The 23,441-nt window shown below is 39.9% G+C and overlaps 1 protein-coding gene across 14 annotated transcripts in view; it reads right to left on the bottom strand.

Annotated features, from left to right (window-relative positions):
* Positions 1–993: 993 nt before the first annotated feature.
* The window catches only part of LIMS1 (LIM zinc finger domain containing 1), a 150,597-nt gene continuing 128,149 nt past the window's right edge, over positions 994–23,441 (bottom strand). For 11 of the 14 annotated variants that reach the window (XM_054547879.2, XM_054547889.2, XM_054547886.2 and 8 more), the window contains 8 exons: positions 14,404–14,470; positions 12,815–12,935; positions 12,228–12,377; positions 9,246–9,396; positions 8,577–8,669; positions 7,235–7,283; positions 4,498–4,573; positions 4,112–4,298 (listed from right to left, as the gene is read on the bottom strand). In XM_054547879.2, coding sequence (XP_054403854.1) covers positions 4,151–4,298; positions 4,498–4,573; positions 7,235–7,283; positions 8,577–8,669; positions 9,246–9,396; positions 12,228–12,377; positions 12,815–12,935; positions 14,404–14,470 — 855 coding nt within the window. In that variant the 3' untranslated portion in view covers positions 4,112–4,150. Of the gene's footprint in view, positions 1,382–4,111; positions 4,299–4,497; positions 4,574–7,234; positions 7,284–8,576; positions 8,670–9,245; positions 9,397–12,227; positions 12,378–12,814; positions 12,936–14,403; positions 14,471–23,441 lie in introns of those variants that run through there. The other 3 variants (XM_054547881.2, XM_054547877.2, XM_024242601.3) reach the window with 1 other exon arrangement.

The raw sequence follows: 23,441 nt of genomic DNA, 5'->3' as shown, positions 1-23,441 counted from the left end.
AATTGAATCATTAATTTTGACCTAAAACAGACACTAAAACACCCCTCCTTCCAATTTAAGAGTGTCATTTATACCTCCTACTTATAGTAAATAAATCCAATTAATTATAAGATTTGAAATGGAAAATCTGAAACATATCAACATCATTTTCTTCTAATAAGATAACAGAAATTAACTTCAATGGATTTCCCCAAAAAGAGGAGAATAGAGTTTCTAAAAACTTAATTACAGCTGTGGTAAATGAATCTGGGTTTACCAATCTCAGATCTCAATGCACTTAGTTTCAGTTGGTATTCTGTGAGATGGCTAGCATTTCTGATTTAAGCATGTAGTATGTATTTTTTTAAGCCAAGGCAAGTTTGAGTATGTATAAAGCATAGATATTAGCATGGTTATAAAGGCAATATGACCGACATACACATTCAGTTTTCTGAAGCAATACGTTCCAAGCTACATACAATTTAATTTCATGTCCTATTCTAAGACTACATGCCTAACATTAAGCTTAGAAACAATTGCTGTAATACATTAAAAATACTTCATTTTCCAATATTGTAAAGTATATTTCCAAATATCTGGTATAAATTTTTTTGAACAAAAATTTAAAAGACATCCTACTAGCTAGCTATTACTACTGTGTTAAGTAATCATTTGAAGGAAGAATTCACAAGGAGAGCAGGTTATAAAACTAAGCATAATAATTATTGCATTTAACTAAAAAAAAATCAAGTAGTTCTGAATTACACTTGTTTTCTGTCTTAGCAATGTGCATATTCACTTTATAGCTACTAGTTTGATAAATATACTAAAGATTGTTTTGTTTTTCTTGGGTGGTTATTTTTCTTTTCTGTGTCCTTCCCCAACAGCAGTTGGAATCTTCTTTTGAATAGAAAGTAAATTAATGTTTATACTGTTTTTTCACCTGAGTCATGTAAAAGGTGACTCCTTTCATTTTAAAAAGTTATATTTAATTTTTGGGGGCCTTAATTAAAATTTAACATTTAACCACGTGTTTTTTTTTTTTTTGTAAACAGTCTACATGTCAACAAATGGATAAGGGTTAACAAACGCAAATACTGACTTCATCTGTGTTTTAAACACGATTACAGGAATTTTTCTTTTTTAATTAAAAAAATGACATAAAACCATTGATACAGGTCCTCTTCTCTCTCAACTGCTTTGAGATATAGCTTTAAATATGGGTAGATCAAGACAAGTAATGTTGGTAATCTCTTATCTTGCATAGAAAAGAAAAAATAAAGGAACTTATTTCCTTCCTAAGGTCTCAGCTAGTTTCTTAAGTCTTTTCTTCAGCTCCAATGGAAATTTCTCATAGCACTTCTTACAGACTGGCTTCATGTCGAACTCCACAAACTTATTCCTAAAGATAATAATTATAAAAAAAAAGAAATTAGTGGAAACATATTCAACAAAGATACATAAATGATGTGAAGTAATTGTACCGAACTAAACAAAGGCCACTAGGTGATGATATTATATTCATGTTAGTAAAAAACCATAATTCTAACCTCAATTCTTATTGTGATATATATATAAAAATTTAGTATCATTTGAAAAAAAAAGTCCTTATAAATTTGTTCTATACATCCATCTGTGTAACACAGACTGTAGATTACATTTTATTCAGTACTAAGTAAACAGGAAATCTAATGTAAATATAATTTACTTAAATACAGTCAATCACTTTTTTTTTTTTTTTTGGAAACAGAGCCTCGACTGTCACCCAGGCTGGAGTGCAGTGGTGATCACAGCTCGCTGCAGCCTCTAACTCCTGGACTCAAGCCATCCTTCCCACCTCAGCCTCCTGAATAGCTGGGACACAGGTGCATACTACTATGCCTGGCTAACTTAAAATTTTTTTTTTGTAGAGACAGGGTCCTGCCGTATTTCCTAGGATGGTAATCACATTTTAGAATACCTTAAAGATAAATTTATCTAAAGGAAAGAATCATATTTTTATAATGTGAATGATTTCTTTATTGGAGGCAACATGATCTTACTTAGTACTTTAAATCAGGTAGCCATGAGGTTTAATTAATTTTAAATTATAAGGGGTTATTTTGGTTATCTGACAGAAAGGTTGGAAGAAAGTTTTTAATCACTCTTACCATAAATGTAACCAGATCACCTGTGGTTGTATTGTAAGCGGTAGCTATTTGAAGAACTCAACTATTCTTTTGAAAAGCTAGAGCAATACACATTATTAATTTATTTTTAAAACGGTCCTGGAGAAGACAACTTTTCAGAGAGCCTCCTGACCATCTGTAATGCATTTCCAACAGGTAACCACAGGAGCTTATTACTGTTGAAATCCAGAGTGTTTAATTTTGAATTGAGTAAATATACAACTTGGTAAAACTTGTTCATTGTCTGTGAAATTATATTCAGGTAGCATTTGTGAAATAAATCTAGTGGTATATTGCTATCTATGACAAAAATTATAAAATCTGCTGATATTTTTACTGCATTTAAACATTATATTAAACTAGACTTTGCTTCAAGATCATTTTAAAGGACAATGTTAGTAACAAAGGAAATTCCTAAACACATATTTAAAATGAAAAATCTTCTATTTTAAAACACCACACTGGGAATTATTTTACGGCTTTTCTCCCAAGGTCATCTTAGAGCAAAAGCTATTAAAACTGCCATTTTTTTGATAAAAGAAAAAAATTATTCCTGTTTTCAGACAGACTACCTTAGCAAGCTTTCCAGTTTTAATCTTTTTTATATTATTTTTTTTTGAGACAGAGTCTCACTCTGTCGCCCAGGGTGGAATGCAGTGGCACGATCTCGGCTCACTGCAACCTCTGCCTCTCAGGTTCAAGCGATTCTCCTGTCTCAGCCTCACAAGTAGCTGGGATTACAGGCACCTGCCACCATGCCTGGCTAATTTTTTTGTATTTTTAGTAGAGACAGGGTTTCACCATGTTGCCCAGGCTGATCTCAAGTGATCTGCTGCCTTGGCATCTCAAAGTGCTGGGATCACAGGCGTGAGCCACCATGCCCAGCTTCATTGTTTTAATCTTACATTTACATTTAATTCCTCTTTATAGAAGGAAACATGTAAACTGAAACAAAATATTTTTAGAGCTCCAAACACAATGGTAACTATGAGAGAAAACTGGAACAATCATCCTAGTAATTCAAGAGAATTTCAAAGATTGAAATACTTCTCATAAAAATCAGGAATAAAAAAAGAGTTTGAAGACACTGAGGAAATGAATTCATAAACAGTAGCATATGGGTATTGTATGAATGCATATTTGAACATCACAGAAGAAGATGTCTTATGTAAATCAGATGGACTTTGCTTAGATATGAAACATGCTGAAAGATTTTTTTTTTTTGAGACAGAGTCTCACTCTGTTGCCCAAGCTGGAGTGCAGTGGCAGTCATGGCTCACTGCAGCAGCCTCAGCCTCCTGAGTAGCTGGGACTATAGGTATGGGCCACCACGCCTGGCTAATTTGTTTATTTTTTTTTGACGGATGGGGTCTAGGCATGTTGTCCAGGCTGGTCTCAAAATCCTGGGCTCAGGCAATCCTTCCGCTCTGGCTTCCTAAAGTTCTGGGATTATAGGCGTGAGCCACCATGCCTGGCCATGTTGAAATAATTTAATACATAACTTAGAATATATGCATTTTAAAAAATATCAAACAACACTTATAATTTATCAATTAAATGATGTGGCAAGGAAACCAAAAATCAGGATTTTAAAAGCTACAGTTAATCAGACAAAAATCCTTTAAAACGTTTTCCAGGGTCTATTAAGAGATTAGAATTCTTCCCTTTAAATCCATTTTTAAAAAAATGAAAGAAATGTATATCATATGGTGTTTAAAAAATGAGGTGAGTGATTGAGCCTACAGAGTAAGTGAAGTACATGACTACAAAATTGTATTAAGTATGGGGTGTATTCATTTAATTTTTGTAATTTTAGCAGTTATGCAAAAGGACCAATTCTACATAGGACAAATATTTGTATTTCAATCTCTGATGACTACAAATACATGCCCAAAAGTTGCAGGGGGGGAAGAAAGCAAAAGACAGAAACAGAATAAAAACGTATTCCAAAGGACTAACCAAAGGAGAAAGTAGTAAAAATGATGACACAGGGATAGAAAAGTTTACAAACAGACTGGCTTTTTCTTTTTCTGCTTGTCCTTATCCTTTGCTTCTCTCTCCCGTTTGGCAAGTCGCCTCTTAAATTCTTCTGGCATTTTCTCATAACAGTGTTTGCAGACTGGCTTTAGGTCAATTTCAACAAACTTATCCCTTTGAGTAGGACAAAGAAGGAATAGAAGAAAGAACAGGGAACAATTAAAGGAAGAACCTTTACTTTCAGAAGGCCTGAACAGAAAGAGGAAATAAGAAATCAAATAATTCTCTTTTTCTAAATTCTAGGATTTTTTTTTAAGTGTCCCCCCAAAGTTTTCAGTCTTAGGATTCACACTGGACAAAACCATAGACTTACTTGAGTGTTAATTTAGTGTTGCAGGTAGAACAGGCAAAGCAGTTCACACACCAGGCCTTATTAAGAGCAGAGACCACTGGAGAAAGAGGAAAGAGATCTGGTCACATGGAAATACATCAGTATGGGGAGCAGGGCAGCTTAGAATTTCAACTCTAAAACAGAACTACGACTGTGTCTGTGGCACTTGGTGGAGGTTCTCAAGAACCTTTTTTTTTTTTTTTAAAATGAGACAGGGTCTTGCTCTGTAGCCCAGGCTGGAGTACACTGGCACAATCTTGGCTCACTGTAGCCCCAACCTCCCAGGCTCAAGTGATCCTCCCACCTCAGCCTCCTGAGTAGCTGGGACTACAGGTACACGCCACTACACCTGGCTAATTTTTTTTTTTTTTTTTTTTTTTGAGACGGAGTCTCGCTCTGTTGCCAGGCTGGAGTGCAGTGGCGCAATCATGGCTCACTGCAACCTCTGCCTCCTGGGTTCAAGCGATTCTCCTGCCTCATTTTCCCGAGTAGCTGAGACTACAGGCACGTGCCACCATGCCCAGCTAATTTTTGTATTTTTAGTAGAGACGGGATTTCACCATGTTGGCCAAGATGGTCTCGATCTCTTGATCTTGTGATCCGCCCGTCTTGGCCTCCCAAAGTGCTGGGATTACAGGCGTGAGCCACTGCGCCCGGCCTATACCTGGCTAATTTTTGTATTTTTTGTAGAGACACGGTCTTGCCATGTTTCCCAGGCCTGTCTTGAACTCCTGGGCTCAAGCAATCTGCCTGCCTCGGTCTCCCAAAATGCTGAGATTATAGGCATGAACCACCATGCCCAGCCAAGAACCTCTTTCTTGACAGCTTCTTTTCTTTTGTTTTTCAGACAGGGTCTCGCTCTGTTGTCCAGGCTGTATTGCAGTGGTGTGATCACAGCTCAAACTCCTGGGCTCAAGCAATCTTCTCATCTCGTTCTCCTGTGTAGCTGGGACCATAGGTGTGTGCTACCATATCTGGCTAATTTTTTATTTTTATTTTGTAGAGATGGAGGTCTTGCTATGTTGCCCAGGCTGGTATCGAACTCCTGGCCTCAAGAAATTCTCCTGTCTCGGCCTCCTTAAGTGCTGGGATTACAGGTGTAAGCCACCACACCCGGCCCTCAACCTTTATGTATACAGTTGTTGCTCAGTATGTGCAGGATACTGTTTCTAGGATGCTGTGAGGATACCAAAATCTCAGACGTTCAAGTCCCTGATATAAAATGCATATAACCTATGTACATTGTCTTGTTTATTTATTTTTGAGACGAAGTTTTGCTCTTGTTGCCCAGGCTGGAGTGCAATGGTGTGATCTTGGCTCACAGCAACCTCTGCCTCCCAGGTTCAAGTGATTCTCCTGCCTCAGCCTCCCGAGTAGCTGGGATTATAGGCATGCACCACCACACCCAGCTAATTTTTTGTATTTTTAGTAGAGATGGGGTTTCACCATGTTGGCCAGACTGGTCTTGAACTCTTGACCTCAGTTGATCTGCCCGCCTCGGCCTCCCAAAGTATTGGGATTACAGGCGTGAGCCACTGCGCCTGGTCCTGTCTCGTATACTTTAGATCATCTCTAGGTTAATTATAATGCCTAGTACAATGTAAATGATATGTAAATAGTCATTATACTGTACTATTTGTATTGTTATTTTGTTATTTTTCTCTAAATATTTTTGATCCATAGTTGGTTGAATCCACGGATGTTTGCATCCAGCTCCTGGATACGGAGGGCTGACTTTAATCTTCCCCTGTCCTTAAGTATCCTGTGAAGTTATAAATGATGTGTGCCATGTCTTACACCAGCAACTGTGCCCCCTTGGCCTGGGCACATGTGGCAACTGTCCATGCATCATGTTGTTTAGGTGAGCTTGCTGTTTCTGTCCCTACTGCTGTTGGCCCAACAAGGAAATATGAACTAGGTAAATAATTTTCAAAAATCCAGACATTAACTTATTTGCCCCTGTAGGAGTCTTTTTTCCAGAGCTGATGATAACAAGACAGCTTCCTTTGAAGCTTCTTTCACCGGGCATCTATTTCACAGAGGAGGGAGGTAAGTTTTATTTTCAATGGCACTAAAGATTGTTTTCCTGGATTGTTTTCACAAACTGCACATGAACAGTGTTCCAAAAGTATTTCCTGAATTAGGTGATGTCTGCAGGGAGCCATGAATCATGCTGAAAACAGGATTGTTCAAAACTTTGCCAGGAAGTCTCTGGCAGAATTGTGTTAGCAACTCTTAGCAAACACAGCTGCTTCCTTTCTGTTCCAATCAATCAGCCCAGCCTAATTACCACAGTACAAGGGTGGTAAGTCCTAGATATGCTTGCTGATAACTGCCAGCTTTTAGCATGTGCAGGTTAAAGTGCCTCTTCCTAACTACGATAGCAGATTAAACTGTTCCTAATAAACGTTGTTCTAGAGCTTCCTGAAACTGGACACAGAAACAGGTCTTAGGGTCCACCAGGGACTGTTCTCATGATTGCTGGCATACAACACTGCAGCAGTGGCCGAAAGTAGTGTCATAAATTAGTAACAAATCCAACTCTTTGATATTATCATCTTACTGCTACAGATTACTTGGAAAATACGCCAAAGACAGAGAAAAAGTAACTGATAATGATCACATTCCAAACCATAGCAATCACCAACCTGAATTTCCACATTACCCAAGTGTTTTTGTGTCAAAGTGGTACCAATCTAAAACTCACACAGATACTTACCATCACCTTCTATAACACGATTGCAGTGGAAACAAACATCACCAAATAGCTGAAAATAAAAAAAGGTGGTCAAAGTTCAAGATGTGTTAGAATTTTTAGAACACTGAACATTTCAAAATAGCTGGCTATCTAAATTGAAGGTTTATCACTACTAGAGAAAATCAGTAAAAGTTCTTTGACAAGTTTTTACTTCTTACAATGAAAGTAATTCACTATCATCAATTAAAAGAAAAACTTTCCGGATGACAGTCTGAACACCCAAATAAGTGATGCAAAATACAGAAATCTGTGAGTCCATATGGATAAGAAATAGACAAATGAATAAACCTACAGACGGGAGAGGAGGTGGGCTCTTGCTCAGGCAGAGCGCTGAGGACCGGACTATGGGTGGAGGGCATGGGGCTGGAGAAGCGTCGTCTGCAGCTGGCACAAAGACAAGAATCATCAAGGGGTGCTAAATCTAGGGCGGGTTGATGAGGAACAGGACATTTCCATGGTCATAAAATGACTGCCCACAGATTGCTTCTTTCTTACAAAGGAGGGAAGGAAATTGTAATTCACAGTGATGTTATCAGCCAGCACCATGCCTGGGAGATCACCAGTGCAGGAGAGGTATAAAATGCTCCAGGGGCAAGGTTCTGAGAGGATGCCCTGCCACTGTATGAGGCCGCAACCTGCTGTGTATAACCTCATCTAAGCACAGAGAAGCACCAGGTGAATCCTAGTGGAAAGTAGTCTATTAAAATGGGGTAGGGGCCCTCTGCATCCCTCCAAAATGTCAATGTCATCGAAAATTTTAAAAGGCTCTGGAAACGTTCCAGATTTAAGAAGGCTAAAGAAACATCACAGCCCTAGGCTGGGTCCAGTCTGGGAGTGGAAAAAATGCTGTGAGGATATTATTGACTCAAGCGACAAAACTAGAATAAATGGGTTAAAGTACGGTATCAATATTGATAACTACAATTATGTTAGAGAGTCCCATATTCTTGGGAAATATACAGTCAAGTATTTAGGGGTAAAGGAGTATGATGAACTTATTGGCAAATGCTTTAAAAACAGCCATCGTACTTGTATATAATATTCATGTAAGTATGTGTTTTACACAGGAAGACTGAGCGTGGGAAATGATAAAGCAAACTGTGGACTTGAATGAAAGGCATACAGGTATTCTTTGTATATTTTATAGTTAGCTTCTGAGTCTGAAATTATTTCCCAAATAAAAAGTTAAAAACAAATCTCTATTGAACAATGTACATCTTCCAAGAGATTTCCTTGTAGCTAAACTACTGATAAGCTTAGGTTCATAAAAGTCTATCTAGCATCCAGTGACTAAGGTCAATACCTGGTTATAGTGAGTTTCACAATACGCCAGGCCTTTCCTCTCATAATGGCGATGTCCGAGAAAGGGTTTCTCACACTTGGCACAAACAAAATGCTGGAAAAAAATTGCTATAGGTCATTTCTGAATTGCCATATTTTATATCTAATAAAGTAAACACCAAAGTTAACCTATTTTCAGAGAAGATGAAGGAAAGTTTGAGATAGTCATTTCATTTGGCCATAGGTGGCCCCATAATATAATACTTCTGCAGTTGTAATTCAGGTGTCTGTCTTTGAAGGTTACTTTAAGACATAGCCTATTATAATAGCCCAAAAAGAGAATAGAGGTGAGCATCTCAGTAGCACCTATAAAGAAGGAGCTGCTGCTGGATACAGACCATGGCACTTCCTGCTTCAAGAAGGCTTTAGGAGCCAAAGTGCATATCCTGTATCATTACTGAGACATTCATAAAAGCAGTGTACATTCTATATTCTTGGCTGTCAGCAAAGTCAACTGTCTTTAAAATGTCCATGTTTAATCTTTAGAGTCTCCTAATCTTGCCAGGACACCTGAATCATGAAGATTTGAAAGTACTGGTTACCCCTGAATCATGGAGATTTGAAAGTATTGGTTACCCCTTAATCATGGAGATTTGAAAGGATTGATTACCCTTTGCCATTTAGAACTCACCTCCACATGCCACTGCTTGCCCATGGCGTTCACCACGCGCCCTTCGATGGGCCGTCGGCAAGCGCCACAGATGGGGACCCCCATTTTATCATGGCATGGCAGGCAGTATAGCTCCCCTTTCAGCTCCCGTGCATCGGCAGTCAGCTCCTTCCTGTCCGTGAGAAAGACACCCAGCTTAATACTGAGAGAAAAACGGCCAACCGATGGGGCTAGCACACTTTTTAGAAGGTTTTTAAAGACATTACTATGACAATCCCTGCAAATTTCTTTTTCCCCCTTTAGAGGTGATCAGAATAACCTGAATTAATAGGCCCGAACAGGTTTCAGACTCCTACCAAAACATCTGTATCTTAAAAGGATAAGATGCAAGACTAGGTCACATACATACTACCACACCAGTCATATTCATCATTTCCTTCTTATACTATCACGTTACATTTTAGTCCACTTGTCTTCCTTTAAAAGCTACAGGGAATAATCACAGTGCTGAGGGTAGACTCAGTAATACTACCTGCTATGGTGTGACTGTGTCCCCAAAGTTCATGATCCCCAATGCAGAGGTGTTGGGAGGTAGGACCTCTAAGGGGTGATTACATCACAAAGGCTCTGCCCTCACAGATGGATTAATGCTGTTACTGAGGGGGTGGGTTCCTTATAAAAGGACGAGTTCAGCCTCCTTCCTTCTCTTCCTTCCTTCCTCCTCTTCGCCCACCATGTGATGCCCTCTGCTATGTAATGATGCAGAAGAAGGTCCTCACCAGATGCCAGCCCCTTGATCTTGGACTTCCCAGCCTCCAGAACCATGAGCCAAATAAACTTCTGTTGGTTACAAATTACCCAGTTTGTGGTATTCTGTTACAGGCGCATAAAATAGACTAAGACACGACCTTTCCAAGCAAACTGAGAAGTTGGGAGACTAGTTCCATTTACTAACAATTATTTAAATTGTCACAAGCTGTTGAAAAGAGTTATAGGTTAATAGGTTTATTTTCATAAACAACAAAATGCCCAGAATTTTCCTTCTCCAAATACTCAAATTAAACATTATTTTAAGTCTCCTGCATCTATAAACATTTGGTCAGAGATGGTCCCAATTAGTCAAATGGACTTGTTTGAATTTCAGCCCTTTTATGTAATTCTCTAGGAGAGATGCTAATGAAAAGTGGACAGAGGTGAATCCCCAAGAGGAAGGATAGGCAAGAAAACGAGATAAGGTACAAACTGATAATTCAATCACAAAAGATGAGATGGCTGAACTTATACAACCAAACTGTTTTCTTTCCATCTTTTTTTTTTTTTTGAGACGAGTCTTGCTTTGTTGCCCAGGCTGGAGTGCAGTGGCGTGATCCACGCTCACTGCAAGCTCCGCCTCCCGGGTACACGCCATTCTCCTGCCTCAGCCTCCTGAGTAGCTGGGACTACAGGTGCCCCCCAACACGCCCGGCTAATTTTTTTATTTTTAGTAGAGATGGGGTTTCACCATGTTAGCCAGGATGGTCTCGATCTCCTGACCTCATGATCCACCCGCCTCGGCCTCCCAAAGTGCTGAGATTACAGGCGTGAGCCACTGCACCTGGCCCAAACTGTTTTCTTAATATTTGGCCTACTGTTTCTTCTCCATCCCTACTATAATTTAGCAAGTAAGTTCACATTAACTACAGTAAAGAATTTTTTTTTATTTTTTTTTGAGACGGAGTCTCGCTCTGTCTCCCAGGCTGGAGTGCAGTGGCGCAATCTCAGCTCACTGCAAGCTCCACCTCCCGGGTTCCTGCCATTCTCCTGCCTCAGCCTCCCAAGTAGCTGGGACTACAGGCGCCCGCCACTGTGCCCGGCTAATTTTTTTTTGTATTTTTTAGTAGAGACGGGGTTTCACCGTGTTAGCCAAGATGGTCTTGATCTCCTGACCTTGTGATCTGCCCGCCTCGGCCTCCCAAAGTGCTGGGATTACAGTCATGAGCCACCGTGCCTGGCCAAGAATCTTTATCCACTAAATTTTTATACTAGGCAGCAAACTGAGAAAAATTCATAGCCTAAGAATTTATCATAACTTATTGAAGACAAAAAATTAAATATATTTCTTTTAGATATAAACCAAGCCAAATTAAATAAATAGAACAACATCTTTTAAGATAATACCTAATTATTACAACTGTAAAAGTTATGCATGTACAGACATAAGACCTTTTTTTGTTTTTAGCCCTTCGATTGGAAAAACATAGTGATGACAAATATTTCTGGGGCTACTGGGAATATTTTTAATATGGACTGATAGTTGATATTATAATATTATTGCTAATTTTCTTAGGCATAATAAGAGTATTGTGGTTCTGGCCAGGTGCAGTGGCTCATGCCTATAGTCCCAGCACTTTGGGAGGCCGAGATGAGTAGACTGCTTGAGTCCAGGAGTTTGAGACCAGCCTGGGCAACACAGCAAGGCTTCATCTCTACAAAAAATTTAAAAAAATTAGTCAGGAAGGGTGGTGTGTGCCTGTGGTCCCAGCTACTCTGGAGGCTGAAGTGGGAGGACTGCTTGAGCCCAGGAGGGTGAGGATGCAGTGAGCTATGATTGCCCACTGCACTTCAGCCTGGGCAATAGAGCGAGACCCTGTCTCAAGGAAAAAAAAAATTTACAAAAAGTATCGTGGTTCCATAGGAAAATGCCCTTATTCTAGGAGATGTATACTGGGAGTCATGAGAAATTTTAGAGGTATGTGTATACAGGCACACGTGCACACATACATAGGAGGGTGAAACAAGAATGTGGACTGTATGCACACAAGCATGGCAAAATGTTAACTGGTGAAACGAAATTAAGGGTATACAGGTTTCATTATATCATTCTCTTGACTCTTCTATAGGTTTAAAATTTTCTAGACTAAAAATTGGAGAAAAACAATTTGGTTTGCTAGAGTAACAGAAATATAGATAAATGTAATCTTTCATTCCCCCGCTTGTGTAATCAAAAAGAAACAATTCCAGTACCCGCAGTTGGCGCAGTTGAAATGGTCTGGATGGTAGGGGTCATTCTTGAATATCAGAGGCTGCTCATCGATGATAGCATGGCATTTCTGGCAGATGTATTTCCCAAGGCCTCTGGCTTTCTCACGATTATGACAGGGGCGACACAGGTGTCTAAACAGAGCCAAAACTTAAATTTAAAATTTTAGGTTCTTTCTAATGGTTAAAAAGAAATATGCTTCCCTTATCTCTGAAAAGAAATAAAACAAACCATTTCTTAAAAAAAATCACTCCTGTGCTTAACAGGGCAGAATCAAGCTACATGAAAAATGTGTTCCAACCCTAATATCTGACTGATTTTTAAGAAACTCCATCTAGGTACATCCCCCATTGGTAGTTCAGCCATGCATGGAGCAGTTATGCCCTGTGAACTGCAACACAAGGGTCCACTCCCAGCAGCAGCACTCAGTGAACACACTGCAGTGTCTGAGTTCCCATGCCCTCAATTCAGTGTCCTACAGAACTGCCTTACATCCCACATGGAGAATACACATGATCTTGTCACAGTCACATTATCCACCCTCATCTGACAAGGATGAAAATCCACCTACCTCCCAGCATTCTTGACAAACCCGATATCTGCCAGAACTTCCTGGCAGAGGTCACAGCGGAAGCACTCGGGATGCCAGCTGTTATTCATGGCTTTGATAACTCGGCCAATGATGAATTCACCTGTGGGAAAGCAACACACAAAGGATGTTACTAAGTAACATCCTAGGTAACAAGCATGGCACTTTATTTACTGAGACAGCAATTAAGGAAAAACAGTGAGGAAAAAAACCGTTGAAGCCTTTCTCAATAGAAGAACTTTTTTTTTTTTTTTTGAGACAGTTTCACTCTTGTTGTCCAGGCTGGAGTGCAATGGCGCCATCTCGGCTCACTGCAACCTCTGCCTCCCGGGTTCAAGCAATTCTCCTGCCTCAGCCTCCCAGGTAGCTGGGATTACAGGCGCCTGCCACCACACCCGGCTAATTTTGTATTTTCAGTAGAGATGGGGTTTCTCCATGTTGGTCGAATTCCCGACCTCAGGTGATCCGCCCGTCTTGGCCTTCCAAAGTGCTAGGATTATAGGCGTTTGAGCCACCACACCTGGCCAGTAGAAGAACTTTTTATTTATGTGTCTACCAGAGTAAGCACATTAGAAAAAAAGTTTTTATTTCATCTGAATTTTTGTTTTTGATTCAGCAGCCACGTTTTTGGGCTGTTTTGTGTCATCTCTGAATCTAGCTTTCCTTTCCAAATGAGCTACTAGGCTCCTTTTGGTTATTTCTGGTCATTGTCAACATAGACAACTGAAATCTACAGCACAGTTTCTTATAACCCATACTTAATTTATTCTTTCATTAAACCTTTAGAACATTCTACCCAGTTTCTTCAATCTCTGGAAACCTGGCAGAGGTATTAGCAACCAGTGAAGTGGCCAATGTGCAAGCAAGTCCATCACTTATGCACCGTGCAAGCAACGCTTAAGCATCCCTAAGCATCTGAAGCACCTCACTGATGTCTTCCCTGCCTCTTTCCTGGCAAAACCAAAAGCAAGTAGGTAAAGGTTGTGTTAACACAGGAAAAGAACACTACCAAACGCCACCCGATAGGAGTCCTAGTTCATCCCCAAACACCTCTACCTTAAATGTCCTTAAAAATCAATTATCTCTAGGTTTTGATACTCCTCCAGCTTGTTATATATTAACAATAGGGAAGAGGAGTGATGAAGTATCCAACAGTTATTCATAATGAGCACTAAAAACCATTTTTACCATCGATACTTCACCAGTGTGAAACGACTGAAGTAATTTGGAAACTTACTTTTTTTCCCCCCAAGATGGAGTTTTGCTCTGTCGCCCAGGCTGGAGTGAAGTGGTGCAATCTCAGCTCACTGCAACCTCTGCCCCCTGGGTTCAAGCGATTCTCCTCCTCAGCCTCTTGAATAACTGGGATTACCAGCACCTGCCACCATGCCCAGGTAATTTTTGTATTTTTAGTAGAGACAGGTTTCCCTATGTTGCCCAGGCTGGTCTCGAATTCCTGACCTCAGGTGATCCTCCTCCCTCCGCCTCCCAAAGTGCTAGGATTACAGGTGTGAGCCACCGCGCCTGGCCGGAAACTTACTTTTTACTTGACATTTAGCAGTAAAACTTACCACACTGATGACAGCAAGGGGCAAAGAGCATCTGAAAGTCATGTTCACAGTACTTTCTTCCTTCAAACTGAAAGAGAGGGTACCACCAACTTACAAACACGAAACAATCACAGGAGAAATATAATTATTTGATGAAGATATACAGGAAAGATGTTTCTAAACTAAGAGTTCTACTCTAAGAATTTATAACTCTACTGGGATTTTAAAAAGCAGATACTCTTTTGCACCATCCATACATCTACATGTTGGTACAGGAAAGACATACGGAATAAGTAGAGGCTAGAGTGAACAGTACACCTACAGGGACTGGTGACCTGGCCTCTGACTGTGCTGAATTGTTTTCTGGCTCAAATACCCTGCCTTTAATGAATCTGATAAAAGCTATGGATCACCTCTCCCTCCAGAAAATATGCACATACATACAACTCTCCTCCCACATTTTTCAGGTCGATATCTGTAATTCTCACTGTAACCTCACATATTTACAAAGGGCAAATATTCTAGCACATTGTATTTTATTATTTTTTTAAATGGGAGTCTTACTATGTTGCCTAGGCTAGTTCATGGTCTCCTGGCCCAAAGCAATCCTCCTACCTCATTCTCTCAAAGCACTGGGACCACAGGCGTGAGCCAGTATGCTCAGCCCTAGCACATTTTAAAATGACCAAAATCCATTAAAAAACATTCTTTTAACAGCCAAGATTTTTACATCTTTCATTTCTTGAACTGTTTTCATTTTATGTGCTCCAATTTTATCCTAGTATATTTTTTGTACTTGTCTTTAACTGATCACCCTATCATACTTTTCTGCAATTAAAAAATACATATAACATGAAATTTTAAAATGTGCTTTCTGAATCCATAAGGCTGTAAAGGTTAACATTTATTTTCTTCTGTATTATCATTAGAATGATTGGTATAGGACAAGCAAGACATAAATATTAGTTTTTTTATACTATGTTTACTTGAAAATCGTATCTTAGTGATGGTGAAATGACTAGGGCTGCCCTTTCTTCCCACAATTATTTCATGTATCTCATGCATCAATATGGCTTTCCACTAGAAGACTCAGGTTCAATATTAATTCTAGGTCTATTTTCTATTTTGGGTGTTGCTTTTTTTTTTTAAATATAGAAATGCTAAGAAGCCTTTTTCACATTACTAACTTGTGAGAAATGTTATAGTAATGTCTCCCCTTGAGTCTTTGAGCTCCTTACAAGTTATATGCCAAAAGTCATACACTGTCTGATTATCAAAATCCATTTTTAATGATATCCATTTTTAATGTATCAGTTGTCAACTCAGTTTCCTCAAATTATGGCTATAGATTTAGTTCATCCAATTTAGTGAACATATCTACCATAGCTTAACTGGCAAAGTCAGTTCTTACTGTTGAACCAACCAAAGCAGATTTTCTCCTAGAAAAATAACTTTTTTTTCCCCAGAGTCTCGCTCTGTTGCCCAGTCTGAAGTGCAGTGGTACAATCTTGGCTCACTCTAACCTCTGCCTCTTGGGTTCAAGCGATTCTCCTGCCTCACCCTCCTGAGTAGGTGGGATTACAGGCACCCGCCACCATGTCCAGCTAATTTTTGTATTTTTAGTTGAGATGGGGTTTCACCATGTTGGCTAGGCTGGTCTCAAACTCCTGACCTCAAGTGATCCTCCCACCTTTGGCCTCCCAAAGTGCTGGGATTACAGGTGTGAGCTACTGTGTCCAGCTTTCACTTTTTAATTCAAATGAATAAGCTGTAATGTATTTAATGTATCTTTTTGTTTTTAGACTAGGTCTTGCTATGTTGTTCAGGCTTGTCTTGAACGCTTGGGCTCAAGTGATCCTTCTACATCAGCCTCTTGAGTCGCTGGGATTACAGGCACACACTACCTTGCCCAGATTGGTTTTTAAAGTTTATTAACAGAAGATAATAAATTGATATGCTATTACTCAATACTATGCCATACTACATTATAATGTGCAGCCAAAAGTACAAGTATTTATGAAGCGCGATATATTTCTGATGAATGTATGCCATCTATATGCATAAAAATCTGATGTTTAGCTTTTAGCAGTAATTAATGGAACTACCATATGATCCAGCAATCTCACTACTGGGAATATATCCAAATGAAATGGAATCAGTATGTGGAAGAGATATCTGCACTCTTATGTTTACTGCAGCACTATTCACAATAGCCAAGATTTGGAAGCAACCTAATTGTCCATCAGCGGATGAATGGATTAAAAAAATACGGTACATATACCCAGCGGAGTACTCTTTGGCCATAAAAAAGAATGAGATCCTGTCATCTGTGGCGACATCGATGAACCTGTAGGACATTACATTAAGTGAAATAAGCACAGAAGGACAAATACTACATGATCTCACTCATGTGGAATCTAAAGAGGTTGATCTCATAGAAATAGAGAGTAAAATACAGGTTGCTGGAGGCTGGGGAGAATGGAGTGGAGGGGATGGGGAGAAGATGGTCAATGGGTACAAAGTTATAGTTAGGATGAATAAGTTCTAGTGTTCTATTGCACAGTAGAGTGACTTTGGTTAATAATATATTGCATTTCAAAATATTTCAAAATAGCTATTTCAAAATAGCTAGAAAAGCGGTATTTTGAATGTTCTTATGACAAAGAAATTATCAAGGTACGAGGTGATGGATATGTTAAATACCCTGATTTGATTTTTACACAATGTATACATGTATTGAAACATCACACTGTGCCCCATGTGTGTAATTATTATGTCAATTACAAACAAAAAAACAAAATGACCACAAAACAGCCTTCTGTATCTGCTGGGTCTGCATCCTTGGATTCAATCAACCAAGGATAAAAAAAATGTGGAAGAAAAAACCCAAAACAATAAAAAAAATACCAATAGAAAAATAAAAATAATACAAATTTTAAAACACAGTATAACAACTATTTACATAGCATTTACATTTTATTAGCTATTATAAGTAATCTAGAGATAATGAAAAGTATACAGGAGGATGTGCATAGGTTACATGCAAATAAGTACACCATTCTATATCAGGGACTTGAGCATTCAAAGATTTTGGTAAACTCTGAGGGTGACGTGGGAGTGGGGTGGAGGGGGTGTCCTGGAACCAATCCTCTGTGGATACCATAAGACAACTGTATAAAAACTCATAAATAACTCCATTAATTTAGTTAGAAATGATCAACTTTTATTCTGTATTAAATGAAAGAGAAACATGTATATTGCATAAAAACACAAAAAAGTAGCCCAGCGGTGTATGTATGTGTATATATATATATATTTTTTTAGAAGGTTGAAAATATAATCACTGTATAAGATAAAATAAAATTAGGATTAACTATAATTTGGAAACATCTTTTAACAAGACAGGTAGGAGTCAAGAACACTGACCATGGATCCAGACTGCCTGCGTTCAAAATCTGGCTGAAAGACTCATTGTGTGGCCTTGGGCAAGTTGCTTAACCTCTCAGGGCCTCCCAAGAGTCAAAAAGCGATACTGCTTTGGTCTGTTTGTTCTGGCTCATGGCATACCCTCACTGTGACATTGTGAAAAACATATTTGGTCTTCCTCCCAGTTTCTTGGCATACAGCTCCTAAAATCCTTGGAATCTTAAAAGTGATGTCTTTGTATATGTTAATGAGGTGCCTCGTGACTGGCAGCCCCTAGGTAGATTTAGGATGGGACTGGTTACTAGAAAGACCAAGGCAGAATCATATGGTTGGGGTTTTCAGCCCCACCCTCCAGCCTTCAGGAAAGGCAGAGAGGAGCTGAAGGTTAAGTTGATCACCAGTGGCCAAGTGTTTAATTCATCATGCCTACATAATGAAGCCTCCGTAAAAATTTAAAAGGACAGGGTGCAGACAGCTTCTGGATAGCTGAACACAGTGTAGTTTCCCAGAGGGTGGTGCAGCCAGAGAAGGTGTGGAAGCTCTGACCACCTTCCCCTATATACCTCACCCTATGTATCTCTTCATCTGTATCCTTTGTAATATCCTTTTTTAAAATTTATTTTATTATTATTATTTTTTTTTCAGAAACAGGGTCTTGCCCTGTTTTTCAGGCTGGAGTGCAGTGGCATGATTATAGCTCACTGTAGCCTCCAACTCCTAGGCTCTAATGATCTTCCCACCTCAGCCTCCCAAGTAGCTGGGACTGTGTGTGCCATCAGGCCTGGCTAATTTTGTTATTTTTTGTAGAGACAGGATCTCACTATGTTGTCCAGGCTGCTCTTGAACTCCTAGCTTCAAGCAATCCTCCCACCTGAATCTCTCAAAGTGCTAGGATTACAGGAGTGCTCTACCGTGCCTGGCTGGTAATATTGTTTATAATAAACTGGTAGAGCCAGGCATGGTAGCATGTGCCTATAGTCCCAGCTACTGGGGAGGCTGAGGTAGGAAGACTGCCTGAGTCCACGAGATGGAGGCTGCAGTGAACTGTGATTGTTCCACTGCACTCCAGTTTAGGTGACAGAGCTTGACTTTGTCTCAAAACAAACAAACAAACATAATACTAATAATAAACCAGTAAACGTGTTTCCCTGAGCTCTGTGAGTTGCTCTAGCAAATTAACAGAACCAGAAGAGGGGGCTGTGGGATCCCCAATTTACAGAGCATGTCAGCCAGAAGTACAGGTGAAGCAATCTGGGGCTTTCAATTGGCATCAGAAGGAGAAGACAGTTCTAGGGCTGACCCCTCCATCTGTGGTCTCCAGGTAGATAGTGTGGGAATTGAATTGGAGAACGCCCAGCTGGTGTCCACTGCAGAACTGATTGCTTGCTTGGTGTGTGGGGAAAAATTCCCACACGTTTGGTCACAGAAGAACTTGTGTTGATTGTTGTGGTGTGCAAGCAGAGGGAAAACGGTTTGTGTTTTCTATCCACCTCATTCACAATTTCTTACCAATGCTCTTTGCTTTGCTCTCCCAGAGCTTTCCCTTAAAATGGATAAATTCTTCTGAAATTAGTCAGGGGATGAAAAAGGCTAAGTCCTAAAAGGAAAACTGTTGGCTGGGAGCAGTGGCTCATGCCTGTAATCTCAGCACTTTGGAAGGCCGAGGTGGACAGATAATGAGATCAGGAGTTCGACACCAGCCTGACCAACATGGTGAAACCTGTCTCTACTAAAAACACAAAAATTAGCCAGGCGTGGTGGCATGCGCCTGGATTCCTAGCTACTGAGGAGGCTGAGGCAGAAGAATCGCTTGAACCCAGGAGGCGGAGGTTGCAGTGAGCCGAGATCATGCCACTGCACTCCCGCCTGGGTGACAGAGTGAAACTCCGTCTCAAAAAAATAAATAAATAAAAAATATAAATAAACAAATAAATAAAAAAGGAAAGCTGTTGTAACTACTGTCTACGTCTCTAAATTCAGCATATATAGTCATCCGCCGGATAACATTTCTGTCAACAATGGACCATACATACTACCATGGTATATGGTATATTTACTGTACTTTTTCTATGTTTAGATACTTTTAGATACACAAATACTCACCATTGTGTTACAACTGCCTGCAGTATTCTGTATAGTAACATGCTGTACAGGTTTGTAGCCTAGGAGGAATAGGCCATACCATATAGACTAGATGTGTTGTAGGCTATGACATTTAGGTTTTTTAAATACATTCTCTGATGTTTGCACAACAATGAACTTGCCTAATGACACCTTTCTCAGACATTTGCCTGTGGTTAAGGGGCGTGCATATCTGTACCGAATATAGAATATCCAACACAGTTCCTAAAGCCAAGCTTCTCCTTAACAAGAAAATACATAAGGCAGGGAAAGACTAAGCCTTATGGGTTTCAGCACTCCCTAACTAATCCTTTTTGATGGGTATCCTGGAGCAATTAATGATAGTAAGGTTTGAGATTTCTTTCTTTGCAATGTGAGAGAAGTACTATTGTGAATATAAACATGTTTTCAGGCAAAGAGAAAAGGATCCAGAAATTGAGTCCTTCAAAACCAGAATAAGAGGACTTAGAAATAGATTTCCTTGCCACCATTCATCCTGCAAATCTCTTGCACTCTGGACTATGCTTCTCCAGTGTCACAACTACTGTTAATTCCAGGTGGAGAACTACTTCTGCTATAACGAGCTGCCTCTTTTCTACAGTGTGTAGAAATGATCAAACATAGTATAGCTCAACTTTTGAGCCTGAGAGAAAGGCCAGAAGTTGATCCAAAGTAAAACTCTAGGATATAAAATTTTTTAAAAATCAAGAATCATAAATTGGGAAGAATTAAATTTCTATAAATATAACCTTTCTAGGTAACTACACATTACATCCCCAAACTGATTTAAACAACAAATACAATAAGCCTGTTAGAAATATTAATGGTCCAAATTAGTAGTATTTACAAACAAAATGCCTTAAGAACCCTGGGGTCCCACCACTTGTGGAAATGGGTTGCTCTGTGTGGGGGAAGATGAGCTCCAAGAATGGCTCTAACTGTTTTAAGTTTTGGAGTTCTGTAAATATTCCCTTTAGGGGAAAAAACAATTATTCTGAGCTGCTTTCAAGTAAGCTCAGAACGGGAAACCAGCTGAAAGTCTCATTTCCAGTCAAGTGCAAAGTTGCAAATGTTCATTTGGTACTTTATACCAGTTTGTCATAAACTGCCTTGAAGTGAGTGGATCCACAGATAAACAGATGTGCTGGTTGGAAGTGTCTTCCATTTTGGTTTCTGCCTTCCTGAATAATCAGAGTAAATGAGTGAAGAAACCTCTTTGTAAAACATCTTGCTACAAGATTGCTCATCATAAACGGGTCTTTCCTGGCCAGGTGTAGTGGCTCACTCCTGTAATCCCAGCACTTTGGGAGGACGAGGCGAGCAGATCACCTGAGGTCGCGACTTTGAGACCAACCTGACCAACATGGAGAAACCCCGTCTCTACTAAAAATACAAAATTAGCTGGGCATGGTGGCGCATGCCTGTAATCCCAGCTACTTAGGAGCCTGAGGCAGGAAAAGCACTTGAGGCTGCGAGGCAGAGGTTGCGGTGAGCCGATATCACACATTTGCACTCCAGCCTGGGCAACAAGAGTGAAACTCCGTCTCAAAAAAATAAAAATAAAAATAAAAAATAAAAAAAATGGGTCTTTCCTGTTAATGCATTTTGTGATGGGAAAAAAGGGACACATTTGTGAAATCCAAACTAAGGAGAGAGAAATGTGAAGCACCAACAAAGAACCCAGCCCTGAGCATGTACTAAGTCAGGGTTAATCAGTTGCACACCAGGTCCCTAGTCCTTGGTTCAGTCCATCCCACTCTGCAATACTTCCTGGACTTAAATCACTCTTGTAACTGTTGGCTCCACTTCACTCCCAAAAGTATTTTCTTACGGGAAAAATTAAGATACTTCTCTTACTGCAGATAATGCTGGATGTCACAAAGATTTAGGAACCACTATAGTTAGCGTTAGGGCCTCTGGGTTGAAAGGGTATTTCCCTGGGGAAATGGCATCTAATCACTTGAGCTCAGGAGTTCGAGAACACGGCAAGACCCTGTTTCTGCAAAAAAATTTTTTTTAATTATCTGGCTGTGGTGGTGTGTGCCTGTAGTCCCAGCTACTGGGGACGCCGAGGTGGGAGGATTGTTTGAGCCCAGGAAGTCAAAGCTGCAGTGAGCCATGATTGTGCCACTGCACTCCAGCCTGGGTAACAGGGTGAGACCCTGTCTTAAGAAAAAGAAAAGAAAGAAAAAAAAAAGAGAAACTGTAGTTGAGACAGAAATACTGGTGCTCATTTCTTCAGATATATGAGCTGGTAAGTGGTTAGGAAACAAGGATCTCATTCTATACTTGCCTCTGTGGCCAAAGGGAAGAATGTCCTATTTAATTCAAAGTACCAGAAAGTTCTACCATAAAAGTAAATCACATTTTCAAGGGGAGGTGAGTGCACAGACCCCACCTCTAAGTTTTCCTAACTAGTCTTCTAGAGAAAAGAAAAATTAGAGGCTATGGAAATCAGGGAAGGAAGTTGTTTTGATAACGAGACAAAAGCAATAACAAAGATACAGAGTGGCGAAGATGCATTCATTATACAAAGACTGAAGCACATCAGTCATGTCCCAAATGGAAAGCAAACTGGGTAAGTTTCCAAGCTTTCCTTTCTGGAAAACAACTTATTGCTGGATATAACTGAAAGTGAAGATTATTTGTTAGCAGCCTTGGATAGTTTTTTTCTCTAATATCATTTAACCAAAAAGAAATGTCTTATTCTCTAGATGCAGGTTTACACATCCCTGGGCTGGTTTTAATGATAAACAATGTAGCCAAAATAGCAATCTTCCTCAGGACCCAACAGAGCTTGAACTGGGCAACAGCCCTTGAATAGCCTAGCTCTGGGTATTCATCGCATCTTTTGGAATAACAGCACACAGACCCAGGGAGGGTATTTATAGTCCAGTGTGAGGGGTGGGCAGGACGAGATGAGTCACACTTTATTCTTCGCTGCTCAAGGCTGTTCTGAGCCTTTCCCTCTGACTCAGCACCAGTGGCCTCACAGCTGACAGGGCCTAAATGCGGCAGCAGGAGCTCAGGAAGCGGTCATCCTGCTTAATGAAGGTAGCTTAACCATCATGTTCATTCCTAAGTCGCAGGCAAAATGGAAGAAAGAAGGTGACGGAGGGCTGGAGCTCCAGGGTGCTCACAGGGGAAACAGCAAGCCAGGGATATAAGGAAAATGTTTGGGAAAACAGAGACTGTCTTTTTCTCTGAGTTCTTCTCTATTGCTCCCCTGGACCGAGCTCTCCTAAGGCCTTTGTCATAATCACCCATTTCAATAAAAATATCTTATATTTAAAAATATGTAAGGGAAAGAATATCGTATTGGATACCAGGAGACCAGCTAGGTTCTCATGGTCTTTCATGTCACAAACCTGCTGTGTTATCAGACATTTCAACCTCTCTGGACTATAGGAGAGAAAAAAAAAAAGGGAGGGATAAAGAAGGGATTCATATAGTGAGAAGACCAATGCTCTCTCCAAGCCAGCTTTCCAGAATTCCCTTCAATGTGCCTTGGG

Source organism: Pongo abelii, chromosome 12 (assembly GCF_028885655.2).
Source record: "Pongo abelii isolate AG06213 chromosome 12, NHGRI_mPonAbe1-v2.0_pri, whole genome shotgun sequence".
Classification (NCBI taxonomy): Eukaryota; Metazoa; Chordata; class Mammalia; order Primates; family Hominidae; genus Pongo; species Pongo abelii.
Note: the sequence above shows the minus strand (reverse complement) of the source record. Positions and strands in the feature narration are given on the sequence as shown.